Source organism: Malaclemys terrapin, chromosome 2 (assembly GCF_027887155.1).
Source record: "Malaclemys terrapin pileata isolate rMalTer1 chromosome 2, rMalTer1.hap1, whole genome shotgun sequence".
Lineage (NCBI taxonomy): Eukaryota > Metazoa > Chordata > Testudines > Emydidae > Malaclemys > Malaclemys terrapin.
The window spans coordinates 222,246,295-222,270,767 of record NC_071506.1 but is presented as its reverse complement, the minus strand read 5'-3'; the positions used below and the strand labels follow the sequence as shown (position 1 = coordinate 222,270,767).

The window sequence follows — 24,473 nt, the reverse complement described above, 5'->3', positions numbered from 1 at the left end:
TCAGAGGTGAACAGTTGGTTAAGTAAGTGGTGTAAGGGAGAAGGTTTTGTGGAATATTGGGGCACCTATCACAGTAGAAATGGTACCGATCTCCTGGGTGATAGCCCAGCAAGGGTATCTGGGAGGGCTTTAAACTAACCATGAAAGGCAGAGGGTGTTAATGGAGCAATCATGGTGCCAACACCCAAATATGTAAACCAGTCACATGGTGTCATGCATATGACAAATCCAAGTACAAAGGGTCATGTAAGGGACACATTTTTAATCATCTATATTCTGATGCTAGGAGCCTAAGTTATAAACTAGAGGAGTTGGAGATGCTCATATATGAGAAGAAATATGATGTGGTTGGTATTACTAGAACTTGTGGGATGGTTCATGTGATTGGAACATTAAAACTGATGGTTACAACTTATTCCATAGAAATAGAGGGAAAAAGAGGAGGGGGTAGCACTTTACATCGAAGACACAGGAGACTGGAGTGTTACCCAAGGACCTCTTGATGCCAATTGGCATAGGGCACAGGAGATGCACAGAGTTTTACATGGATCCCCTGCATCAGGTATGCACATAATAATTCACCAAAGGGTGGTAGGTGAGGTCTCTACTGAGAGCCAATAGTCCACTGATCATCATAATCATTTTGAAATGCATGTACAGTTAATATTTAAGAAGCTATGTATCTTTAATAGGAGTTATGTTCTCAAAACCTAGGCCTTAAGGCAGGTAACCAGGAGATGATGTGACTCAGACTGGTTCCTTCCAGACAGGATGTAATAAATGCTTATCTCCCTGTCTGGGCATTGTGTATTGTCCATGGCACAATATAGAGCTATTTGCATCTGGAGCCAACATGCTAATCAAGGGATTGTGAAATCTTCAAGAGAGGAAATTTACAAGAAGAAATAAAACAGCAGGAGGGGGATCCTGTTTATGAGTAAAGAGAAGGAATTGTTGGAGTATATGTGGGGGGGCGCAGGTACCCCCCCTGCACCCTTCATTAAGGAGACAAGCTGGCAGTGTGACTTGTCTCACAAACAGAAGATCACAACTGAGCCTGGCTGTAAAATGCTGGGAGGACTTTGGGATGGGCTTTGCTATATAAGACAGGAAAGTAACTTGTTAAATAAATCTATGTTCTAGAATGCAAGTTATGAAATTATTTTATATGTAACTATTTGTTTCCAATATTCCTACTTGCCGTCATTTGAATCTCTTCTCTTTGTTAAATAAACTTTTGCTTGTTTTCCCTATAAATATATCTAAGTGCTGCGCGTTAAATGGAACTGTGATCTGAGGTGAAACTGGTAAGCTGGAGTGCTCTGCTTCTTTGGGAGCAGCAAATCTGTGAACTCTGTGAGTGTCCAATGGATAGACAAGGGCTAGACACTCCTGGGGGACGCTTGGAGGGCTCAGCGGTTGGAGTGTGCCCATCACTGACCTGCAGAGGGCCAGCGATGCCTGCCTCGGCTGACAGAGGAGTGCTTGTGTTGCCCAGGGCTGGTGGAGTCAGGGAGTTGACACATGACAGACACAGATAAGGCTTCTTCATGCTAAGGACAGGTGGTAGCGAGGTGCCTCCCAACCATGGGTACCCTTGGGAAGTGTTACACTGAGTCATAGAGGATTCAGAATCACAGGACCTTGAAAGCTTATAAATTAAAGTTCTAACTAATAAAACCAAAGATGGGCTACTGGTGGGCATGTGTTACCTGTCACCAAATTCCACTAGTGAGCAGGATGAACTGCTCCTTAGGCATCTGCCCATAAAGGGTAGAAGGAAAAAATGTGTTATCATGGGTGACTTCAGCCTGGGGGACATTTGCTGGACATCTCATGTAACCAGTAACAAAATTTCCTTAAAGTTTCTAAACATTAATAGCTGATGATTTCTTAATACAGAAAGTCCTGAAACCAATATGATGGGGTGAGGGAACTCAATACTGCATGTCATTCTGATGGCCAAAGATGATTTAATAGCAGGCCTAAAAATCAGTGGTTGCCTAGATACTAGTGATCATGATCTGATTATATTTACTTTGTGCAAACAGAATATGGCACCAACTAGTAATATGTTTATTTGGAACTTTAAGAGGGCCAACTTTCCAAAGAATAAGGCAATTAATTGTCAATATAACTGACTGGGAATATAAATTTAAAATGGGAAGTGTTAAAAAAAAATGGTAATTGATCAAGAACATCCTACTGGATGCCCAACAGCCATGAAAAAGGTTATCCTGGGCAACAAATCATCCTGGTTAAAAGCAGTCCACATGGTGGGGCTACCCCAGAACTGTAGACTCTGAGAGCCCCGGCAGTAGGACAGTGAAACTGATAGTCTTATCAGTTTTGATGATACTAGTAACAGTGATGAAACTGACAAGACTGTCAATTTTACTCAGTAGCTGTCTGGGACTGGAGAGCAGATTTCACTTTGGAAACTCCATATGTCAGTAATTCTGAAACAAATTTTGGGGGGATTTCTGGTTCATAGGAAATAAAAAAACAAACTGAATTACTTCCCATTCGGAATGAAACCAAATGTTAAAACTGCAAAATTTCCTGTGAACTGGAAATCCCGTGTTTTGGCCAGCTCTACTCCTAATGTCCAACTCCACTTAATAAGCAGGCTCAACATTCGACACTAGCTGAACTTCTGAATGGTCCCAAGGTGTCATCCCATTGCATTGGTAACTAATGTTAGTGTAGCTGCAGTACACAGAGCAGGAATAAAATGAAGGCAACACTAGTAGCTTCTTCATCCTCTGATGGCTTGCTTTCACTAGATGGGTTGTATTTCATCTTCATACTTCACTTGTTTGGCTCCCTTGCACGCAGGCTGGGAAAGGTGAAACACATGTGAACAAGACCTGCTGGTCGGCAATCTGCCATTTTTTGCCTTGTACAAATCTCTGTATTTTCTCCTACCCTTTAAAGTATGACATGTTTGGGCCAGGCTTTCTGCCTGCTGCTCATTTAATAAAGGGAACTGAAACACTTCAGGGAAGTGGGAATAAAATGAAGATGCACTGATCCCTGTCAGCTGCATGCTCCATTAACTCTAGCTTGGTTTGGTTACTTTTTATAGCAGGGGGTCGGCAACCTTTCAGAAGTGATGTGCCGAGTCTTCATTTATTCACTCTGATTTAAGGTTTCGCGTGCCAGTAATACATTTTAACGTTTTTAGAAGGTCTCTTTCTAGAAGTCTATAATATATAACTAAACTATTGTTGTATGTAAAGTAAATAAAGTTTTTAAAATGTTTAAGAAGCTTCATTTCAAATTAAATTAAAATGCAGAGCCCCCGGACCGGTGGCCAGGACCCAGGCAGTGTGAGTGCCACTGAAAATCAGCTCACGTGCCGCCTTTGGCATGCGGGCCGTAGGTTGCCTACCCCTGTTTTATAGGTTAGTGAAATTCTCCCAATCTCATATGTTAGTATTTATTTATATTACAGAAGCACCTAGAAGCTCCAACTGAGATTAAGGCCCCACTCTACCAGACTCTGTCCAAAAATATAGCAAGAGACAGTCCTCTGCCCCCAAAAGTTTACAATCTATATGGATAAGGCAGACAAAAGGTGGGAGAAAGGAAATATTACGGTCCCCATCGTACAAATCATGAACAGGGGCAGAGAGAGAGGTAAAGTGACTTGCCCAAGATCACATAGGAAATTTGTGGCACAGCCAGGAATTGAGCCTACATCTCCTAAATCCCACTCCAATTCCTCACTGTGTTTATTGTTTTTAGTAGACCACATAGTCTCTAGCTCCCTCCAATGGAAGGAAGAGTGAAGGACAGCACCTTTCATGTCCTTTGAGTATTTTGTTATTTCTTTGGTTTAATAGTTCACATCAGAGTTCTAAAGTGTTCTGATAATATTCAGCAAACCTTCTAAGCCATTAGAAATGTTGAAACTGTTGTGGAAAATCTATTAGAGTATTAGAGTACCGCCACGATAAACGTACACAGGAATTCAAGGTCATTTACCTTAGATTCTTTCTTCTTTGCTTTCTGGGGTAGAGAGGGTCTCTGAAGAAAGACAATCTGCTTAGTGGCTAAATTCCCCTCCCTGTAAAACATAATCCTGAAAATGAGTCAAGCTCATACAAAGTAGGATTCAAAATCCAAGAAATACCTCAGTCATTTGCTTAAACTGGGCAAAAGAGAACCACCAGAAATGACCGAAACATCTGTCTCTCTCAATTGCGTATGGATAGAATGGTATTTGTTGGGAAGCATCAGCCTAATTTAGGCTCATGTCTAATTTGATGCACCTAAAATCCCAGTTCAATCGCTGATGTTTTTTCTGCCAAATGTTTTAGAATTCGAGAATCAACACAGAATAAAGTTTTTGAAAAAAAATAAGTCTATGTGACATGCACTATAATCTTTATGTGCACTACAATGTCAATTACGCATTGCAGCGTGTTTTACTAGCCAAGCAATAAGAGCTGACAGATTCTGCAATAGTGATAGCACTGATTAATGCACAGCTCAGATGTGTAGTGAAGCACAAGGCAAAGCCAAATGCCTCCATCATTCAGGCTGTGCGTTAATCAGCACTAACGACCAATCTGAAGCATTTTATGGAGGTAATTATAAAATGGTTCACAGAAAGGAGTGGAAAGAAGGGAGGACACAGCACAATGTTGCAAAAGGGGATTAAAAATCCTTATTTGTGTTTTTTCATCCACTGATCTATTCAAAAGTGTATGAAACACATTAGATTAGAATAACTCCTTCCACTGGTTTTCCCAGCATGTTTGGTCTTTATAGACTGTAAGAATTCAAGGACAGGAATTGTCTTCATCTGTGTCTCATACACCACTGGGCACAATATTGGTGCTTTAATAAAGAACAAATTGGCATATTGATCTATTTTTTTTATTCATGACTGATGAAGAACCCTATTTGAATAGCAGTTCCGGAATGTGCAGTAGTAAAGACCGACTGTTGTCACATGCCTGTATTTTTAGCCAGTCTCCATTAAGAATGTTTTAAAACTATTTACATTTCTATTAATATAATGATGCTTATGATGCAAAAGTAGATATAAAAATGACCCAAACCCACCAACAAAGGAAATTCCAATTGAAGGCTCCTACAGTACTATCAGTATTATTTCACCCGCTTTCGCTGAGCTACTGTAGCAAATGATGTATAACACCACACACTGTTCTGATAGCTACTGATGAAAGACAACATGTGCTTCTACCGCTGGGCCACACCACTCTACAAACAGCACCACAGTTAGTTAGTTTATTTTTTAAATGGAGCTAAGAACTTACACCTGCAACCCGGCACACCATATACAAGTCTGGCAGCACCGCCACCCCCTTCCTGCCCAGCAAGATTTGTGGCAGGGCTGAGGTGGGGACAGAAATGCTCAGACTGGCCCAGTGGCAGCTGCAATGTGGCTTTCCTGGACAGTTTAGTGCACATGTGCAGGGAACTCTATGTGAGGAGAACGGGGAGTTGTTAGCACAAACTATCATGTTGATACAGAGGCTTCCTTAACCAAAATGCAGTGCCCACACAGTACCTGTTTGTCTTTACAATTGGAGTAGGAAGCACACAAGTCAGCTGCCAACCGTACACCGCAAGAGAGTTCAACAGTGGAATATAATCTGTCTGCACTTCAATTCCCTGGGGAAGAAAAATCAACTGTTAGGATTATCGCTTGATGTGTGACAATTGGCTTTTTTAAAAACGGTATTTTGTGTTGTTGTTTCTTTACAAAGTTAGATCATTTTTGCAAGTTAAGAAAAGCAAGAAGGAGAATATTTGAAAACGCAAGACACGTAGGATCATTCTCCAGTTCTTGCTGAAGAGTTAAATATATTTGCTTAAACAGTGCAAATATGCAATTTCTTTTTGGGCTCTAAACCATCCATGTGACAGCTGATGAATCAGAAAAACGGGGCTAATTCATTTTGTTTTATCAGAGCTCCCTTGGACAAGTGGCCTCTTGCAATCTTCTTTGAAAAAAAGAAGAATTACATCCTTGCAAACAAAAAGGAATTCATGTGGCACAAAAACGCATTACACTGTGTGGTCCAGATTCTGCTCTTGACTATGCTGGTGTAAATCCTGAGCAACTCTCCTGAAGACAAGCAAGTTAACTTCTGCTTTACACCAGCAGAGCTGAGAGCTAAATTTGGCCCTCCGATTTCAAAGCATTTCATGGGGAGTTAAATGACATTATGGTGCTAATGAACCCATGTTATTTGCATCCAGCAGCAGAAAGAAAATATAAGTACAATTTGTTTTATTCCTTTTGTCACCACAGGCAAATAAACATTGCCTATTTTTTATTCTGAATCAGGAAATATGTGGGCGAGACCAAAACGTTACCTTTCACTGTAAAAGTCTAGCTTCACTCAGAGATGCTGTACAGTAGACCCTTGCTAATTCTCCCTCTGCTAATCTATAAACCCAATAATTCTCTCAAAAGGAACAGATAGTCTAAGTAAAGATTGCTACAGGAAGCACTAATATACAAAATAATCTATTGCACATTTACTCTTCAGTGTTACAAATCTTACTGAAGTATTATCATAAATTGCTAATACACTTGTCACTACAAATACTATTACACTACATGACAGTACAAATTATGCTTGCCAAAATAAATGCACAAATACATTCTGTGATGCTGAGAGAGAGAGTATGTGAGTGAGTGTGTGTGTGTGTGTGTGTGTGTTCATTTTCTTGTTAATTCTCAAAACAGGGTAAAGCACCACAGTGTTCCCAGTCATCAATGTCAATCAGTAAGGTTCTACTTCACTACACGAGTTCAAATCAAAATCTATACATACTGTAATAACAATCATTTGAACAGACCTAATTCATATCCTGCTGTAGTATTTTAAACAGAGGCCCTGATTTTCAGTTTTAATTGGGCTTTCCTTTTTGTGCATGCGATTTAGGTCACTTAAATATCTATATAACTGAAAGGCAGGTATAGTTGGGTAATTAATCACTTACATGACCTAAACTGTATATGAAACTAACTGAAGGAGCAAAATTGTACCCATTTAAAGGAAAGCCATGATTTGAAAATCTGCACATGAGCACACATTGGATTAACCTTGCTTTGGGTTTCTTCACAGAAGCTGTCAGATGCTCACGATGATACACCTACTTACAGAGGTCAGACATATTTGCAAGGGCTGGCAGCATCACCTTATATAAGACAGCATGAAGGTACATGAAAGGAAGAAGATGGCCTTTAAGAGAAAAGATAAATTCTAACTTAAGCTTCTGAGGAAATGACTCAAAAGCTTATCAGAACTTCTTCAAGCCTACCATGATGGCAGAAGTGCCATGTTTATGGAGCCTCAGAGCCACACAAATCAGAGACTCCACCAATCCCACCATCTTTGTCCTCCCTCCCTCCAGCTTCCAAACTGACTTTTTCCTCTTTCCAGTTTTTAAAATGGCCCAGTGCCTGAGGAAAATCTATTAAAGGTACAGACAGATGTCCAAATGCCTTTGAAAGCAAATGCCTCAGGAAAATACTAGGTATTTTGGAATGAATTTATAACAAAATCTGAGATTTGTCAGAGAGCTCAACAACTCCTTATCTCCAGAGTTATCCAGAAAAGAAGATGGTAATACCCAGGACATGTATAAAGAATGAAACCAGAATGTTTGCTGTGGCGGGCACACTACTGTACAGCTGCAGGAACATGTAAAAGGAGCTGATTGAAAAAAATCCCTCTATCGCACAGTACCATGAGCAGGAAAACTTTTGGGACTTAACAACAAAGGACATGCAAAGAGTGGCTCAGGACAGACAGGGATGGCTGAGCCTTGTTTGTGCCCTAAGCGATGACTGATGGTGCAGGAAGGATTCAGACTTCAGATTCAGCACCTGAGGGCTAAGATTATCAAAGAGAGCCTTCCTGTTTCATCGAGAAATGTGACAAACATGTCAAAATCCGAGAGTTGTTATGGCAACCAGGAAGAGCACCACGACAACACAAATCACATTTGGCTGCTGTAGGAGCCGAACCATTTCAGCGATGTGCTGTCTCCTGCCACAGCCAGTTTTCTCAGCAGGCTCCTGCAGCGGCAAAACAATGAAACCCTATGGGATTTTGACCTATCTGACTTGTCAGACTTATGCATCACCTGTAGCAGATGATGTTATATTTCTCAACAGACGCTTAGAGAGAGAAAAGAACAGGTTAGGGTTCAACAAAATGAAAGCATTTATTAGTTCAGAAGGTTGAAGTGTATAAGAAAATTGAAGGGGAAGGATTAGGAAAAAAGGGTGGATAGAAATTGTTCTAAAGGTGGTTTCTGTTTTCCGTGTTAGTCTCATGGTGCCTTTCTATCCACCCTTTTTTCCTAATACCAGTCAACTGGGTTTTTAGCACCCATGAGAAAGCATGTCCACACCCTGCAGAGGTGCATACCTGGCCCTAGAATCACTTCCCTGGTCCTCCTTAACAGCTCTGATGGAAGTCACCCAATGCCTCCGTGGAATCAGCCAAAGTACCTCTTTCCAGGTCACCATGCCAGTGATCTGCAGGCACACACCTCCTGCCCCATCTCAACTAGCTCTGTTCAGTGGTGGTAGGTAGGGGAGAGGACAGCAGCCTTTTTTCACCTTAAGTAATTTTTTTTTCAAGTTCAAACTCCTCACTGGCAAATATAAGCACTAGCAGCTTCAAAACCAAGAGCCACAGAGGCACTAACATGGAAGGGCAAGAAGAGGCCACGATGTGTAATTGTATCACAACTGGAATTTATGTTCCACCAGGAACCATAGCTGACTAAGACACATGGGAATACACATCTTGATAATAAGCCTGAGTGTGGAACCATGCCAAAGTGTCACCGTTATGGTTCTTTCCAAAACAAAAAGCATCTAAATGCACAGTAAATTTTAGCACAATCTTGCCATGCACCAAAAATAATCTTATAGTAAATGTAATTTATATTCTTGTATTAAACGTAACTATATTAAGTTCAAATACAGAAGAGCATGAGATTAAACTACTGTAATCAGGATGTTTTTGAAGCTCAGGTTTGTTAGATAGAAGCAGTAGAAAGTACATGACAGAACTCTAATGAAAAAGAAGGTGCACAAATAATACCCTGTATCAAACTGGGAGACATTTCATTCTGTGAAAGGGAGCAAAATTGTAATTAACTCACTTCCCACTCTCCTGTGGTTGGTAAGTAATCTCTGATCACACCTTGAGTGTCAAAAAACCAGAACGCATTGAGCTGTGTTTTTCCCCTGATTTGCAGCACATAATAAGATTTCATTTTTATGTATAGTTTTGCTGTTTGGTTTCAACATTTCTTCCCCCCCATAGTCTCAGCTCATTAGAAAACTAGAAATTCCTAAAACTTGATTTTAAAAAAGGTAAAGATAATATCTAGGGCAAACCATACCACATGCTGTATTAACAACATTCATTTTCTTCTACAGTTGCAGTTTTAGTCACCGAGCAACATTAAAAAAAAAAAAGACTGCTAAGTTCTTGTCCGACTGAAAAAAATTCAGTCAAAATGATTTTTTTTTTAGTTAAGTAAATGTAGTTTCGTTACAAGTGAGCCAACCTTGGTCACTGCCTAATGTATATTTTCTTGCAATGTGGAGACAAAACAGACCAAGCTTAAGGAATAAAAGATGGAGCATCCCATTAAATAAGTCTTAATAAAGCACTTAAGGCAAATCCGGATGAGCTGTGCACTGAAAGGAATGATAGGGTTTGGAGGTGGAGGAGGAATCCTGGCAATCAGGATGGGGAACAGAAACACAGACAAGTTGTAACTGTCCCCTGCTTCTCTGTGTGGGGAAATGGGTTGTCAATTATTTTTATCTATTATTTGTATTGCCGTAGCACCTAGAAGCCTCATAACCATATAGGGAATGCACACCCCTGTGTCAGATTCGGGCAACCTGCCCCCAGTCACACTGTAATTATGACTCTCTATAGCCCCATGGGAAGGGAAAGTGGGGAGAGCAGGATTTGCACCTCAGAAAAAGAGAGAGGAATAAAAATGTGTCTGGCTCGCTGAGAATAGGCTGGGGAAGGAATGTTTTATGTCCTCTGTGCATTATGAAGTGAAAGAATCCCTAATATGGAGTTGTTAATGATATTTCTGTTCTATTTTTGCACTCTTCCCATAAAGTTATTTGGGTTAATCATATCTATTTTAAAAAGATATTTATTGTTAGCAAAAGAGAAGTTGTGTGTTTGCGTATGGTACAGCAATAAAAGTTGAACTATCCTGCTCTCAGATTGGGATCTTCCTACATTTCAGTACATAGCATAACAGAACATTGCTAATTTGCACTGACTGGGAAGTCCACTGTGGATTACCGGCTTTCTAAATTAGACACACGTCCTGCAACCTCATCAGCTTGGGCAAACCCCTGCATCCATATACACTTCCAGTTGGTGTGAGTGATAGCTACCCATGCAGATCAGTTTGCAGTATTCAGACATCAGTGAGTAACTACAACAAAATGGCAGGGAGGCCTTGCACATTATTCTGGACAGGTGTAGTTCAGATAGTTCATGGTACGTGTGCACTGTGTATATTTTGAGAAAGTAACAATGCCTTAGTACAATCACTACAGCACATTGCTATGACAATTTAACTGAGAACAGGGGTGAGAGACTACCAGTTGTTTTGTAAGAATTATTGAATTTGCAGATTAGTTAAATGAAGATGAGCAAAATTCTGCTGTATCAGGTACATACTCATCCCCCAGCTCCACTGTGCATGGGCCAAATTGCACGCTCATAAATGCACCCAAATGTCACAAGTCCAAAACTGTGTGTGCTGCTGAACAGTCTTAACACCTGTGTGCATGTCAACGGTAAATCTCCTCTCCTAGCGGGTTTTGTGGATGTAGATTCTAACCCTGACACATGCACACGTATTAGGATTGTTCAAGTGCTCACACTTGGTGTTTGCACCTGCAAAGCACAGGCACGTTTATGTAGAGATGCAATTTGCACAGTGGAGGATGAGTAGAGGCTCAGCTGTAAATACGGCTCTATGCGGCTAACACACCAATACAGTTCACTCGTCACTAGAAAGTGTCTTAGTAAATGTTTTAAACTAACATTTCAGTGGCAATTCTCACAGCCAGTACTGTGGGAAACTTTCACATTCTTAGACATCGGGCATGAGAAATATAATCCAACAACTTTTTATCAGTATATTTTTTTAAAACCAATTCATCTAGACCATAGAATGCATCTGGTGTATTTCAGTAGCTACATTCTTGTGACACCTGTTTAATTAGGCTTTACTAGACTCTTACATAGCTTCACTTTGGTACTAGTTCTACTATCGGTCAGTCAACAATTTTTGGAAAAAAATTAGCTCATTTATTGTTCAGGAACTGGTATCTCTGATGATAGCCAGGCACACTTCATAGCACACACTGTTCAGTGTTGACCATTCAGCTTCCCACTGCAAGTCACTCAGGGTGAAATTCATCCCCCCTGCCTGGACAAAGCCCAAATAATCAGCCTTTGTAATGACAACTCCACGAGTATGAAATTTACCACCACCCCTGTCTTTAGGCAGTCCACAGAGCTAAAGAGCAGACCCATCACTATTCCAGTCGATGGAAGAGCAGCCATTGCCCTCCTCTATGCAGGGTTGGGGCCACTGGATATGTAGTCATGGATCCCCTGGCCTGCCTCAAGATCCCTCCAACATACTGGCCTATTCAGAGTTAGTCTGGAGGAGGGGGATGCACAGCATCCAATTCCCTGTGCAGCTGCTTCACTCCCATCTCCACTGCATGGCTTAAAGGTGACCTGCTGAGGGAATGGAAATGAATTTGTCTCTTTTTGGTTCTTTATGAAATATAAAGAAGGGCTAGAAGAGTTTTTTTCCTGCTTGTTTCCAGACTGGAAATTCAGGTCTGCGTCTGCCCTTCCCTATTTTTCCTTGAAGACTCTATGGATGAGTGGAGAACTAACAGGTTTATGACAAGATCACAAATACCAAAACAAAACATGAGTGAGAGGGAAAGTGATCATTATTAAGACTGTCTAAAATTCTGTATTTTGTCTGCTTTTGGCAACACCTATTTAACTCAAGCCCCCTATCAGTAGACAGAAGAAATACTGTCTTTGTTAGAACTTTAACATTCCTGTTCCTACAGTCAAGGGCTGAAAAAGGTCTGAATCCACATTTCTACATTCCCCAACTAAGACCTCCAGCAAAACCAAGGGAAGATCAGACTTGGCATTTTTGTTATATTTTTAAGATAAGAAACAAACATTACAAAAAAAAAAACCCCATAAAAAAAACCCAATCCCCTTCCCCAAGCTTTTTAGCTGTATATACATAATAAAGGAGCAAAACAAGGACAAACCGCCAATATTTTCCCCACTGAGCGATTACTTTTATGTGGTACAGGACTTTTATAGGACTGAATTTAGTACTCATCACCTTCAACCTTCCTGCTATTCTAGTCATGGGTCTATCTCGTGACCATAGACCGACAAGTGTAACACAGTGAGGAGATCAAGCCCACGAAACTCACTGGAATCTGAGGTAGATCAGATTTAAAACCAAATTAAGGCCAGATGTCCAGAGAAATTTCCAGAAAGAGCACTGAATTAAGGAAACTTGTCACCCAGGCAGCTGAAAGAAATAACTTTGTTTTGTCTATTTGAGTAGGTATCACATTATGAACATTTACCACACCCATGGCGGATACTATATCACATTACTTCCATTCTACCAGACACTGCAACATCACCATATATCTAGGAGCTTGTAGTTTAACTGGGGTCAACACGCTGCAGACATAGAAGAAAAAAAAATATTGAAGCGAAAGCTAAAGATGCACAGTGGGGAAATATCCTTTAGTCAAGGAAAATATTTTCGGAATGAATGTTACTCACTAGTGAGAAAAAATGCAAATATTTGAAATAATTGTTTATAGCACTTCATTTGAATGAAGTACTGGTTAATTTGTCAACATGTTCTGTTTCTTGGGTACAGGAAAGAAAAGGTGACACATTAGAGTTGGGGAGAAGGGAAACCAGACAGTCTTTGATTAATCAGAGCTGCCTACCCAAATTTGCCTGCACAAGCAGAATTAAAACCATGAAAGAAGTTTTAATGCTAGAGCTCACAGACTGTAGTGAAAATAATGTGGCCTGACATTTTTAGGGTTAAAGCAATAGGGTCGAGGGAAACATTTAGTCATTAAGAGTTCTCTGGTCATTTGCACAGATACCAGAGTTCTGTTCTGTCTGAGTGGAAACAGTTAAATAACTCAGAACTATTACATCCTGTCGGTTGCTTGGCGGACCGCATACTGTGACAGCTGCAAGCTTTACATCCTCTTGCAAACTGACATTTTATACACATACCAAGTGTTCAGCTTGTTCTCACTATTAGACTTGAAAGCATTACTGTTGTTTAATAGCAATTAAACTGGCAATATTTTCTCTGTAGAGAGGCATGCCAATTCCCCCTCATTTGCCTTTATGATGATTGGAAAAGTTTACCTTTTATTTAGTCTCAGTAGATTCACTGATCTTTGTAAAGCGCTTTGAGATCTGCTGATGCAAAGCACTGTATAAAAGCGGGGTATTATTATCTTTTTATTTATTACTTTATTATTGATGGTACTGAAAGATATATGGCATCTTTTCTTTCATAGTTGCGGATGGATTTTTTTAAATTGGAGCACAGTTAAAGAAATAACATATTTGATAAGCCAGTTCACATCCCCAGAAGGAGCACACAAACAAGGGAAGTTGGATAAGCTCTCCAGAAATTACTCTGAAATGTACATGTAATTCTGATTCCATCCCCAAAATTCTGAAGCGTCAAGATAAGCAGGTCTGATATAAGCCCAAAATGGGAGTCAATTTATCCATGAATTTCTGTCTGTCCATGGATGTTTCTTCCATCTGCCTGGAGCAAGACAGACATGTTCTAACAGGATGGAATTTTAGAAAAGATGAACATAACCTATAATGCACCAACCATGAGTTTGCGTAAGCATGAGAAAGTCTGGATTAACCAGACACTTCACCCCTCTGGAAAACTCTGCTGATGATTCTCTGGTGTATCTGTAGTAGAAGCAAAGTGCTTATTAAGGTTCCAGATAACTCCATTGTGTCTCAATGAGTTCTGTCATCCTTGAACCTAAAGTCCCTCTCTCTCCAGCTGTGATCTAATCTTCCTCTCTGCCGCTTGATGCCCCTGCATTTGTCTGTGAACAAAGGTGAATTCTAAGAACATCTGGCTGGGAGACAGTTTGGTCTACTGGACAGAACACTGGTGTAGGAGTCAGGCAGCCTGGGTTCTAACTAGAAATAGTTGTGAAATTTTCAGTAAATATTTTTTTTTTTGGTCAGAAAATGTTTATTCATTGAAACATATTGGCTTTGACAAAGCTTTCTCAGGTCCAGGATGGACCTTCTGGTAGAAATCACAGAGAGAGACCCATTCCAGAACAGCCAACTGGTCAGGGCACTCATCTGAGACATAGGAGAGGCAGATTTAATTCCCTGCTCTGAATTAAACAGACTTGAACTGGGATCCTTCCACATACCAGGGGAGTGCCCTAATCATCAGGCTACAGAGTCAATCTTGCTGACCCAGTGAATATTTAACTATTTATATAAGTGGAAAAGTGCCACCAAGAAAGATGGAGAAGAGAGCGGGAGACTAACTCTAAAAGCCCGAGAGATTAGGGCACTTGTCTGGGATGTGGATATCTATGCTATGAAGCAGGCAGAGCAGAAACTTGAACCTGGATACCCCATATTCCAGGATGAGCACCCTAATCACCATGCTAGGTGTTGGTGTGTCTCTCATTCTCATAAAAGTTTGTTCTGATGGGAAATGAAAACAAAGGTCAAAACCTCAAAATGTTTCTGAATTCTGAGTTTTCCAGCCATTTCCAATTCCAATACCATCTCTTCCACTGACTTGCTCACTTCCCCTCTCTGCTTCTGTTCCACCTTCCACTGTCTACCTTGTCTATTTAGACCAGTAGCGGGCAACCTGCGGCCTTGCAGGGTAATCCGCGGGTGGCCGTGAGACAGTTTGTTTACATTGACCGTCTCCAGGCACAGCCACCTGCAGCTCCCAATTGCTGCAGTTCACTGTTCCCAGCTAATGGGAGCTGCAGGAAGCAGCGCGGGCCGCAGGGACATGCTGGCCACCACTTTCCGGAGCTCCCATTGGCCGGGAATGATGAACCGCGGCCACTGGGAGCTGCGGGCGGCCGTGCCTGCAAACGGTCAATATAAACAAACTGTCTTACAGCCCACCAGCGGATTACCCTGATGGGCCACGTGCGGCCCGTGGGCTGCAGGTTGCCCACCACTGATGTAAACTATAAGCTTTTCAGGGCTGGGACTGTCTCTTAATGCGTTTGAACCTAGCATAGCGGGGCCCCAATCTCAGTTGCGGACTCTAAGGAAAACAGTAAGAATGATAGGAATACTAATACTGGGCTAAGTCTCTTAAGGGAAAGGATGCCATGGATAGCCAGCTTACATGGCTTCCCAACAAACCTCTGAGATACTTTTCTAGCTTTGTGATAAATTCATTGGTTCTCAATCTTCTTGAATTGGTTTGGATGCAACAGTTTCTTAGGATCAGCACAAACATAAAGAGCAGGATTGCCAGGAAGCATCCAAGTCATCCTGATCTCTCAAGTTACATCAGGTGATGATCTAACCATGGCACCTGAGTTATATATACCTAGATCCACCCAATTCAAATCCACATCCTACCCAGTTAATGACCTATCTTACAACCAAGTCAAGGAAACTGCATCAGGGATTAATTTAGCCCAGCCAGTGTGTACCCCATCTGATGTGCATGTTACCTGCTGTATGAGAACTGTTGATTTTAACGCCTAGTGTACTAGAGTTATACCTGGATATCCTTCTATATCCTGAATAATGCTGCCTGTAAAGAGCCTATCTTACTCTGCCTTTTGATGAAGTGTTTGCTCAAAAGGATTAGTTAGCCCTAGAAAAGGCAAAACAAAATTAATTAATATATCTGAAAACGTTTTTGTACTCAAGAGACTTGGAGAAACTGTCCAATTAGCACTGGCTCCAAAGTCCATCCCAAAGATGTTCTATGAAGAACCACTACGTCTGACAGATGATTACAAAGGGAAAATGTGAGGGGTAAAACAGCAGCACACCCTGGATACGGATATGCGTGGCATTCTTTTAGGTCAGTCATTTCTGCTTGTTGGCCCACTGGCCTCTGAAATGTGTTCATTCTTGCCTTTTATAAAAAGTCTTTGGAATTGTTTCCACTCCTTCAGAAGTCACTTCCAATTTTCACTTCTCAAAAAAGTCTTAGATGGTTTGGGGGGAGTATTCTCATGTCTCAGCCAGTGAGGAAAACCTAACCCCAAAGTCTATCAAGATAAACTATCGAGTGATATAATCAATAAGAAGAGAATACACTTGCCACAATCCAACTGAAGCAAATGCTATAAATGTTTAAAATATTATACCACAACAATAGTAAAGAAAATATATAGTTTTAAGGCTTGTACCTTGAAAGAAACCAATAAGACCTCCAAAGCTTCCTGTGGAAATTCACAAGATGAGTATTTATTGTTTTCTCTGAGTTGCCTGATACTTAACACCCAAAACAGTTAAAATTTATGAAAGCCAAAGTAAAGCATTGTTTATAGCAAGAAAGGCTCTGTAGCTTTCAAAGGGTTTTAATTGTTTATATAGCCTCTCTTTAACAATTCAATTTATACAACTGGAATATTTATCAGGAAAAAGGTCAAGCTCTTTCAAAAATACACCTCTACCTCGATATAACGTTGTCCTCAGGAGCCAAAAAAATCTTACCGCGTTATAGGTGAAACCGCGTTATATTGAACTTGCTTTGATCCACCGGAGTGCGCAGCCCCGCCCTGCCGGCGCACTGCTTTACCGCGTTATATCCGAATTCGTGTTATATCGGGTCGTGTTATATCGAGGTAGCGGTGTAAATGTTGAAATAACTTGGTGTTAAAATGCATTCTTAAAGCACAGACAGGCTGGACTGCACTTAGCCCATATGTGGGTAAGCAAGACAGGGGAGGTCAGAAAAAACCTGTCTCCCTAACTCTTACACTTATATAAGCACATAAGGGCTGACCACAGTTTTATTGCGTGCTCCTGAGTATGAGGACTGCTTTTGTGTAGCACTGTTACAAGCAGCAGTCACCCGAAAACTGGAAAGGCGTAGGCAAGGCCATGGCTGTCTTCCCCTCCTTACCCTGGAAAGGAGCATATGCTGCAGCTTCTGTAAGAATTTCTGCAAGGGCACTCCCTAAGAACATCTGGAGGCATAGTGCACAATTAGGATAAGATGCCTCTGTGAGATGCAATGGCTCACAGGCACTCTTTGCAAGGCTCTGTCTTAATGCCACAACTGAGCCCTAAAAATGTGCAAAAAAAATCCTGTTAACTTACTTTCAAGATTATAACTATCTGTATTAAGAGTGAACATAAGACACAAATTATTTATTCAGACACATTTAGACACAAGAGGACCCACCACTAGCTGGTTAACAGAATGCCTGTATTGTTCTTTGACAAGATCTCTGAACATTACAGTATGGACATTTTATTTCACTAAGCCACAAGTCATCCCTTGATAACCACTAAAATCGGTAGTGCTTAACTTTTGGTTGGTTGGATTTTTACATGTTTAAACTGGTGGTTGCCCAACATTTTTTGTTATGCATACTTTTTGTTTAAGCCTCTCTCAGGAATTTATACCCTTTTACTCTATATAGCAAACTAGAAGTTTAGTCATTATCTTTTTAAAAATATAATATTTTTTTCTGGCAGCACTGAAATAGACACAAAAAGCAAATTAAAGTAAAAATGTGGGTAATCATACAAATGCATTGTTCCATTTGATGCTTCATTTTAGATGCAAAGAATTCTGAAGCTCAGTTTAGTTGAACTAGTTTTGCCTGTAACTGGAGATATACGCCTTTGGGCCTGATCCAAAGAGTCTTTCTGGTGACTTCATAGCAATAAGTTGATATGCTGCATGCTTAGTTTTTCTGCACTCTGTTCCCATTTCTCTCCTTTAATCTGTGAACACTCAACTCTGGTTAGTGCTGACCGGCATTCTGGCCAAAGATGCATCTCTACTCATACCTTGTCAGTTCTTTTCGTGTTGGCCAGAGACGTCACTACAAAGCGAATTACTAGTTATTATGTGTACTCATGGCATCTATATCTATCTAAGATTTTTTTAGTATCACTACCCCCGTGATGAATGTAATGTTAGAACTTGAGCTAGCATTTGTGATTATGTTGCCATGACAACTGATGGAGATTCTCGTTATAGTTCATGTAGCAGAAGCATATATTTTTGGAACAGAAGGGTCTTGAGTTCTGTCTGTCACCAACACTCATGCCCCTCAAACAGTTTAGCTGAGAACTGCAATGTACAACACAGGAAACATATCTTATCAAGCCATGTACGCATCCCACTTACCATATCATGTTTTCAAGCCCTCTTTCCTTTACCTCAGTAACACATGTAGTATTTCTGAAGTATGTGAAAGTCTACTACACCATCTTGACAGCTTGTGATTTAGAAAAATATTACAATACCGTGAGGGTGAAAACCAAATTATAGTAAATGATATACTTACTTCTAGGACAGTCCATTGTTCCACAACAATTGCATCATAGCCCTGTATAGTTTTACTGTCTTCCATAGAAAGATCTTCAAAGACAAACACTCCATCTATCAAGCCCTGCATGGAATCTGCTAAAACAAGAGGTTTCGGTAAGCTGCACAGTAGACACCTTACACACAGCAAGGCATTTTACTTTATTAATGATCAAAATCTGATCTTTTCCCCCAGCATGTTAATGAAAAAGGACACAGGCGAGACCGCCATACATTACAGTTCAGCTAAAGTGAATGAGACTAATTCATCTTGTCGTTTTAAAGAATACCCTTGATTCTGTAAGAGCAAGTTTCATGATCACTTATGTGTTAATGTGTTTATTTTCAACAACATAACTACTTCAGTTTGAACATGCCAAATGAAATATGCCCACGTTAGGCCCCAAACCAATGGGACTGCTCACATGCTTAAAGTTACACACATACTTACATGCTTATGGATGAAGACCATATGACATAATATTTATTGCCAAATTTTCACAGGCCTCATTATTTATGCTTACAATATTAACGAATACATCCACTTGTCCACACAAGTCATGTAATCCCACATGCACTTGCAAGTACAATTATCTGATCTACATGCACAAAGTAACTATTATCATATGCACATTAAGGATTCAAGTATCAGAGGGGTAGCCGTGTTAGTCTGAATCTGTAAAAAGCAACAGAGGGTCCTGTGGCACCTTTAAGACTAACAGAAGTCTGGGAATCTGAAGAAGTGAGGTTCTTACCCACAAAAGCTTATGCTCCCAATACTTCTGTTAGTCTTAAAAGTGCCACAGGACCCTCTGTTGCTTTTTACAAATTAAGGATTGTGTGTGAGCAAAGATGTGCTCACAACTATTGCACGAATTATGAAAGTATTTTGGTCACTAGGGCCAGTATCCCCCACCCCTTCTCAGTCATATATATAACTGCATGTTCAGCCAGTCTCTTGGTTTTCATAGATCATTAGTAAGTAATTTTAGCAGCATGTTCTCCCAGGCCTTAGTCATGTACTCATAAGCAGAAGTCACTAACCAATTCTTTTCTTTAGTGTTTTTCAGTATGTGCTCCATTAAGGAGCTATTTTGTAAGATACACAATTGAGAAGCAATTGAGTTACTGTTCCTTGTAAGATAAATAATCTAAATTATGAAACAATCAACATATATTTCAAAAACAATCACAAAAGATTACTCTGTGTATGCTATAACGTACTGTGAATTATTTTTACATTGCTTAATAAAACATGTTTTCAGCCAGCCTGCCTTAAAATAGCTCCTAAATAACACATGTATTTTGGATGACTAATTATAAAGGACCTTGCGCATGTTCTCCCCTTCCCTCCTCCCCCAAAATGACATTTTATAGCGTAGTTTCTTTTCATTTTAAATTAAATTATTTTCTGCACATGGCCATGATTTGTTGTTTTGCAGTGGAACCAGATATGCCCAACCAATAGATCACACAGAGCTAATATGACAGTTAATGAAAATCACACACATCCAAAGAAAAGCAAACCTAGTGATGGATTCTCCATAGAATAGTGACTTCATGGGCATATTTTGTTCGTTAAACCTGTTATTAAAAGATTTTAGTTTCTGTCATATTTGCTACTGGAAATATTACAGGTAAACCATACAAATTAGAGCTAGAAAAGACGTTTTCAGTCTGAGCCAACGCCTATTTTTATTGTCTAGTGCAGGGGTGGCCAACCTGAGCCTGAGAAGGAGCCAGAATTTACCAATGTACATTGCCAAAGAGCCACAGTAATACATCAGCAGCACCCCACCAATCAGTGCCTACCCCCCCTTCCCCGCAATCAGCTGTTTCACATGCGCAGGAGGCTTATGAGGGGGAGGGAGAAGGGGGCAGGAGCGAGGACATGCAAGGCTCAGGGGAAGGGTCAGGGGCCTTGGGAGAAGGGGAGGAGTGGGGGCAGGGCTTGGGGCAGAGCAGGGGGTTGAGCAGTGAGCACCCCCACCACATTGGAAAGTTAGCGCCTATAGCTCCAGCCCTGGAATCAGTGCCTAGATAAGGAGCCGCATATTAACCTCTGAAGAGCCACATGCGGCTCCGGAGCCACAGGTTGGCCACTCCAGTCTAGTTCCTTGTCAAGGCTTCTATTATTTCCTTTAGTTGGGGTCTTTATTCATCTACATTTACCCGGAGGGAACAGAAACTATCCACACAGCATTTCTTTGACAATTACACTAACATGAATGAAGAGCTCACAACCCATTTGGACAAAGGCAGTGGCCTTCTTTTAAAGGCCAATGATAAAACCATGGGCTCAACTGCTGGGGGCCAGAGGGGGGCTTCTTGAACCTTCTTCTCCCTTTGTGCATCATTTTAGACAGAAGCCAGGCACAATCTGGCTCTATATCTTTTGAAGATATTACTTCGGGGTAACGTCTTACATGTTCAGATTATTATGGTAAAATGTAAAGCCCAGGTTTTTAGCAAGCCTTCAATACTGCAAGCTGTGTCCACAATTACACGGTGAAGAACTGCAGGTGTAGGCATTTGCACCAGTTATTGTACCTATTTACATGCTGAATTACTGTTTTTTTTTTGTTTGTTTTTGTTTTTAAAGATTCAATCAAATCATTAGGCTCTAAACGAATGCAACTGCAGGTGCAAATTATTCACACCCAAAATAATGAAGGCTATTTTTGTAAGTTTAGGCCTAAAGAAGAAATATGTAAGCATCCTGTTAGTGATTTCTTTTAGGATTCTGTTGGGAGACCAAAAGCACCAAGGAACCATGCCATTTTCCTCACTTACCTCTGTCCCCACCCCCCCAATGACTCCCTGCAATCCCTTTTAGAATTAAAAAAGGGTCCCAAGAAGCATGGGTTGCTTGATTAAAAAAGGGAAGAAGGAGAATCTGGTCCCTGGAAAAATCATGGAGCAGGTCCTCAAGGAATCCATTTTGAAGCACTTGGAGGAGAGGAAGGTGATCAGCAACAGTCAGCATGGATTCACCAAAGGCAAGTCATGCCTGACCAACCTGATTGCCTTCTATGATGAGATAACTGGCTCTGTGGATAAGGGGAAAGTGGTGGACATGATATACCTTGACTTTAGCAAAGCTTTTGATACAGTCTCCCACAATATTCTTGCCAGCAAGTTAAAGAAGTATGGATTGGATAAATGGACTATAAGGTGGATAGAAAGCTGGCTAGATTGTCTGGCTCAGTGGGTAGTGATCAACGGCTTGATGTCTAGTTGGCAGCGGTATCATGCGGAGTACTCCAGGGGTCGATCCTGGTGTCGGTTTTGTTCAACATCTTCATTAATGATTTGGATGATGGGATGGATTGCACCCTCAGCAAGTTCACGGATGACACTAAGCGGGGGGGTGGGGTGGGGTAGAGGCAGATATGCTGGAGGGTAGGGATAGGGTCCTGAGTGACTTAGACAAATTGGAGGATTGGGCCAAAAGAAATCTGATGAGGTTCAACAAGGACACGTGCAGAGTCCTGCACTTAGGATGGAAGAATCCCATGCACTGCTACAGGCTGGGTACCGACTGGCTAAGCGGCAGTTCTGCTGAAAAGAACCTGCAGATTACAGTGGATGAGAAGCTGGATATGAGTCAACTGTGTGCCCTTGTTGCCAAGAAGGCTAATGGCATATTGGGCTGCATTAATAGGAGCACTGCCAGCAGATCAAGGGAAATGATTATTCCCCTCTATTCGGCACTGGTGAAGCCACATCTGGAGTATTGCGTCCAGTTTTGGGCCCCCCACTACAGAAAGGATATGGACAAATTGGAGAGAATCCAGCGGAGGGCAATGAAAATGATTAGGGGCTGGGGCACATGACTTATGAGGAGAGGCTGAGGGAACAGGGCTTATTTAGTCTGAAGAACAGAAGAGTGAGGGGAGTTTTGATAGCAGCCTTCAAATACCTGAAAGGGGGCTCCAAGAGGATGGAGCTAGGCTGTTCTCGGTGGTGGCAGATGACAGAACAAGGAGCAATGGTCTCAAGTTGCTGGGGGAGAGGTCTAGATTGGATATTAGGAAAAACTATTTTATTGGAGGGTGGTGAAGCACTGGAATGGGTTACCTAGGGAGGTGGTGGAATCTCCATCCATAGAGGTTTTTAAGGCCTGGCTTGACAAAGCCCTGGCTGGGATGATTTAGTTGGTGTTGATCCTGCTTTGAGCAGGGGGTTGGACTAGATGACCTCCTGAGGTCTCTTCCAACCCTAATCTTCTATGATTCTAAGCTTGATCTGTACATTCTGTCCTTAAAACACTGGACTTCAAACTAGACAAACTGGACTACAAAGCAATGTCCAAAAGGCACCTCTTTTTTGGGCTCAAGTGGATCACTCTGTTCAAACAAGAAAGCAAATTTCTGTTAATAAATAACTAACAAGCTGACTAAGGAGCTGGGGTACAGGTTAGAAAATGTGGAGACTCGGACAAGAGCTCAGTATATGCACATGGAGTAGCTTGTATATTTCATTAAAAAATGGCACTTGTAGGACTTAGATTTAGATGCAGAATATGACCCAATTTATGTAGAAAGTGCACATGCCAAATCTATGTCCGGCAACAGAATGAATGGCAAAGCTCAAACAAACACTTTAATTTTTTAAGACAGGGATCCGAGAAAGGGACTCAAGGCTGATATATAAAAGACCTAGAATCCACCCCAGACTTTCAATCTGACTCACTCTGTGACTTTAGGCAAGTCACTTAACCTTTCATTTACTCCATCTATAAAATGGGGATAATAATGCTTGCTTTTGCAAAAGCTCTGAGACCTACAGATAGAAAACATTATGTAAGTGCAAGGTTTTAATATTACTTATTACTATTCTATTTTAGCAGTGAGACAGAAGAGGGAAGGTATATATAAGGAAAAGATCTGCCTGTACCTAGAAGTATGCCCCCACAACTCAGAGCAAATATTAGGAAAACCTCATTTTATTGCGCCTTCCTGCCACTGGGAGCAGCAATTTATCTATTCTATCTGGGCCAAGCTGCACAACATCTTTGCATAAAGCAACCATCTTTTTTGCAGGGTGGGGTGGGGAAAGAAGGGGAACACCACAGATAAACAGTTACACTACTTGAAGTTCAAAAAAGCACCAGCTGTAGACAATATCAGAGGCAATGAAGCAGCATCAAAAGAAAGCCACTAGCCAGATTACCACATTGTCGTACCAAAAACAGAGGAAGGGGGTTAAGTGAAGCTGAATAAATACACTAAGGGATAAATAGAACCATGTAAAGTAGTGGGAAAAAAATGGAATGCATAGCAATAAAGCTCCAAAATCCTGTGGCATGGATTTATTTCACTTCTCAAACCTTGGAAATGGATTTTCCACATCTGTGACTCTGTCCGATAAGTTTGGCATGGAACAGATTTACATGGAGTTAATGTTGTATATGTTTTTGATTGAAGTTTTTGAAAAGATACAAGTCTGTGAAACCACAGAGACAGAATAATCTCTTCTGTTAAAAGGAACAGATCTGGTCACCCCTCAACTGTTTGGATGCCCAACAGGCGATCATAATGGCAGGGATAGCCAAGAAATAAAGAGTTGTAGATGAACTAACAATACACTGGTCTAAATCATACAAGAGAAAGCTTGTGTGTGGCAGGAGATGCTTTGTGCAGGTTATGTGTACTCTAGTTTATACAAAAATCCAATAAAATACATTTTCATACACTTGCATAAGTGGAGCCTCCACCTGCTCACCCACCCATGCTTGAGGGTTCAAAACAAGCCAGCACACACGTCTGAGCCCACTCTGAAAT

At 41.0% G+C, this 24,473-nt stretch overlaps 1 protein-coding gene across 5 annotated transcripts in view; it reads right to left on the bottom strand.

Moving 5' to 3' along the window:
- Nucleotides 1–24,473, bottom strand: part of RFTN1 (raftlin, lipid raft linker 1) — a 119,191-nt gene that overhangs the window by 8,366 nt on the left and 86,352 nt on the right. For 4 of the 5 annotated variants that reach the window (XM_054018067.1, XM_054018066.1, XM_054018065.1 and 1 more), the window contains exons 7-9: nucleotides 18,668–18,786; nucleotides 5,546–5,649; nucleotides 3,991–4,072 (exon numbers count right to left, since the gene is read on the bottom strand). In XM_054018067.1, the coding sequence (XP_053874042.1) occupies nucleotides 3,991–4,072; nucleotides 5,546–5,649; nucleotides 18,668–18,786 (305 nt within the window). The remainder of the gene's footprint in view (nucleotides 1–3,990; nucleotides 4,073–5,545; nucleotides 5,650–18,667; nucleotides 18,787–24,473) is intronic. The other variant, XM_054018064.1, reaches the window with a different exon arrangement.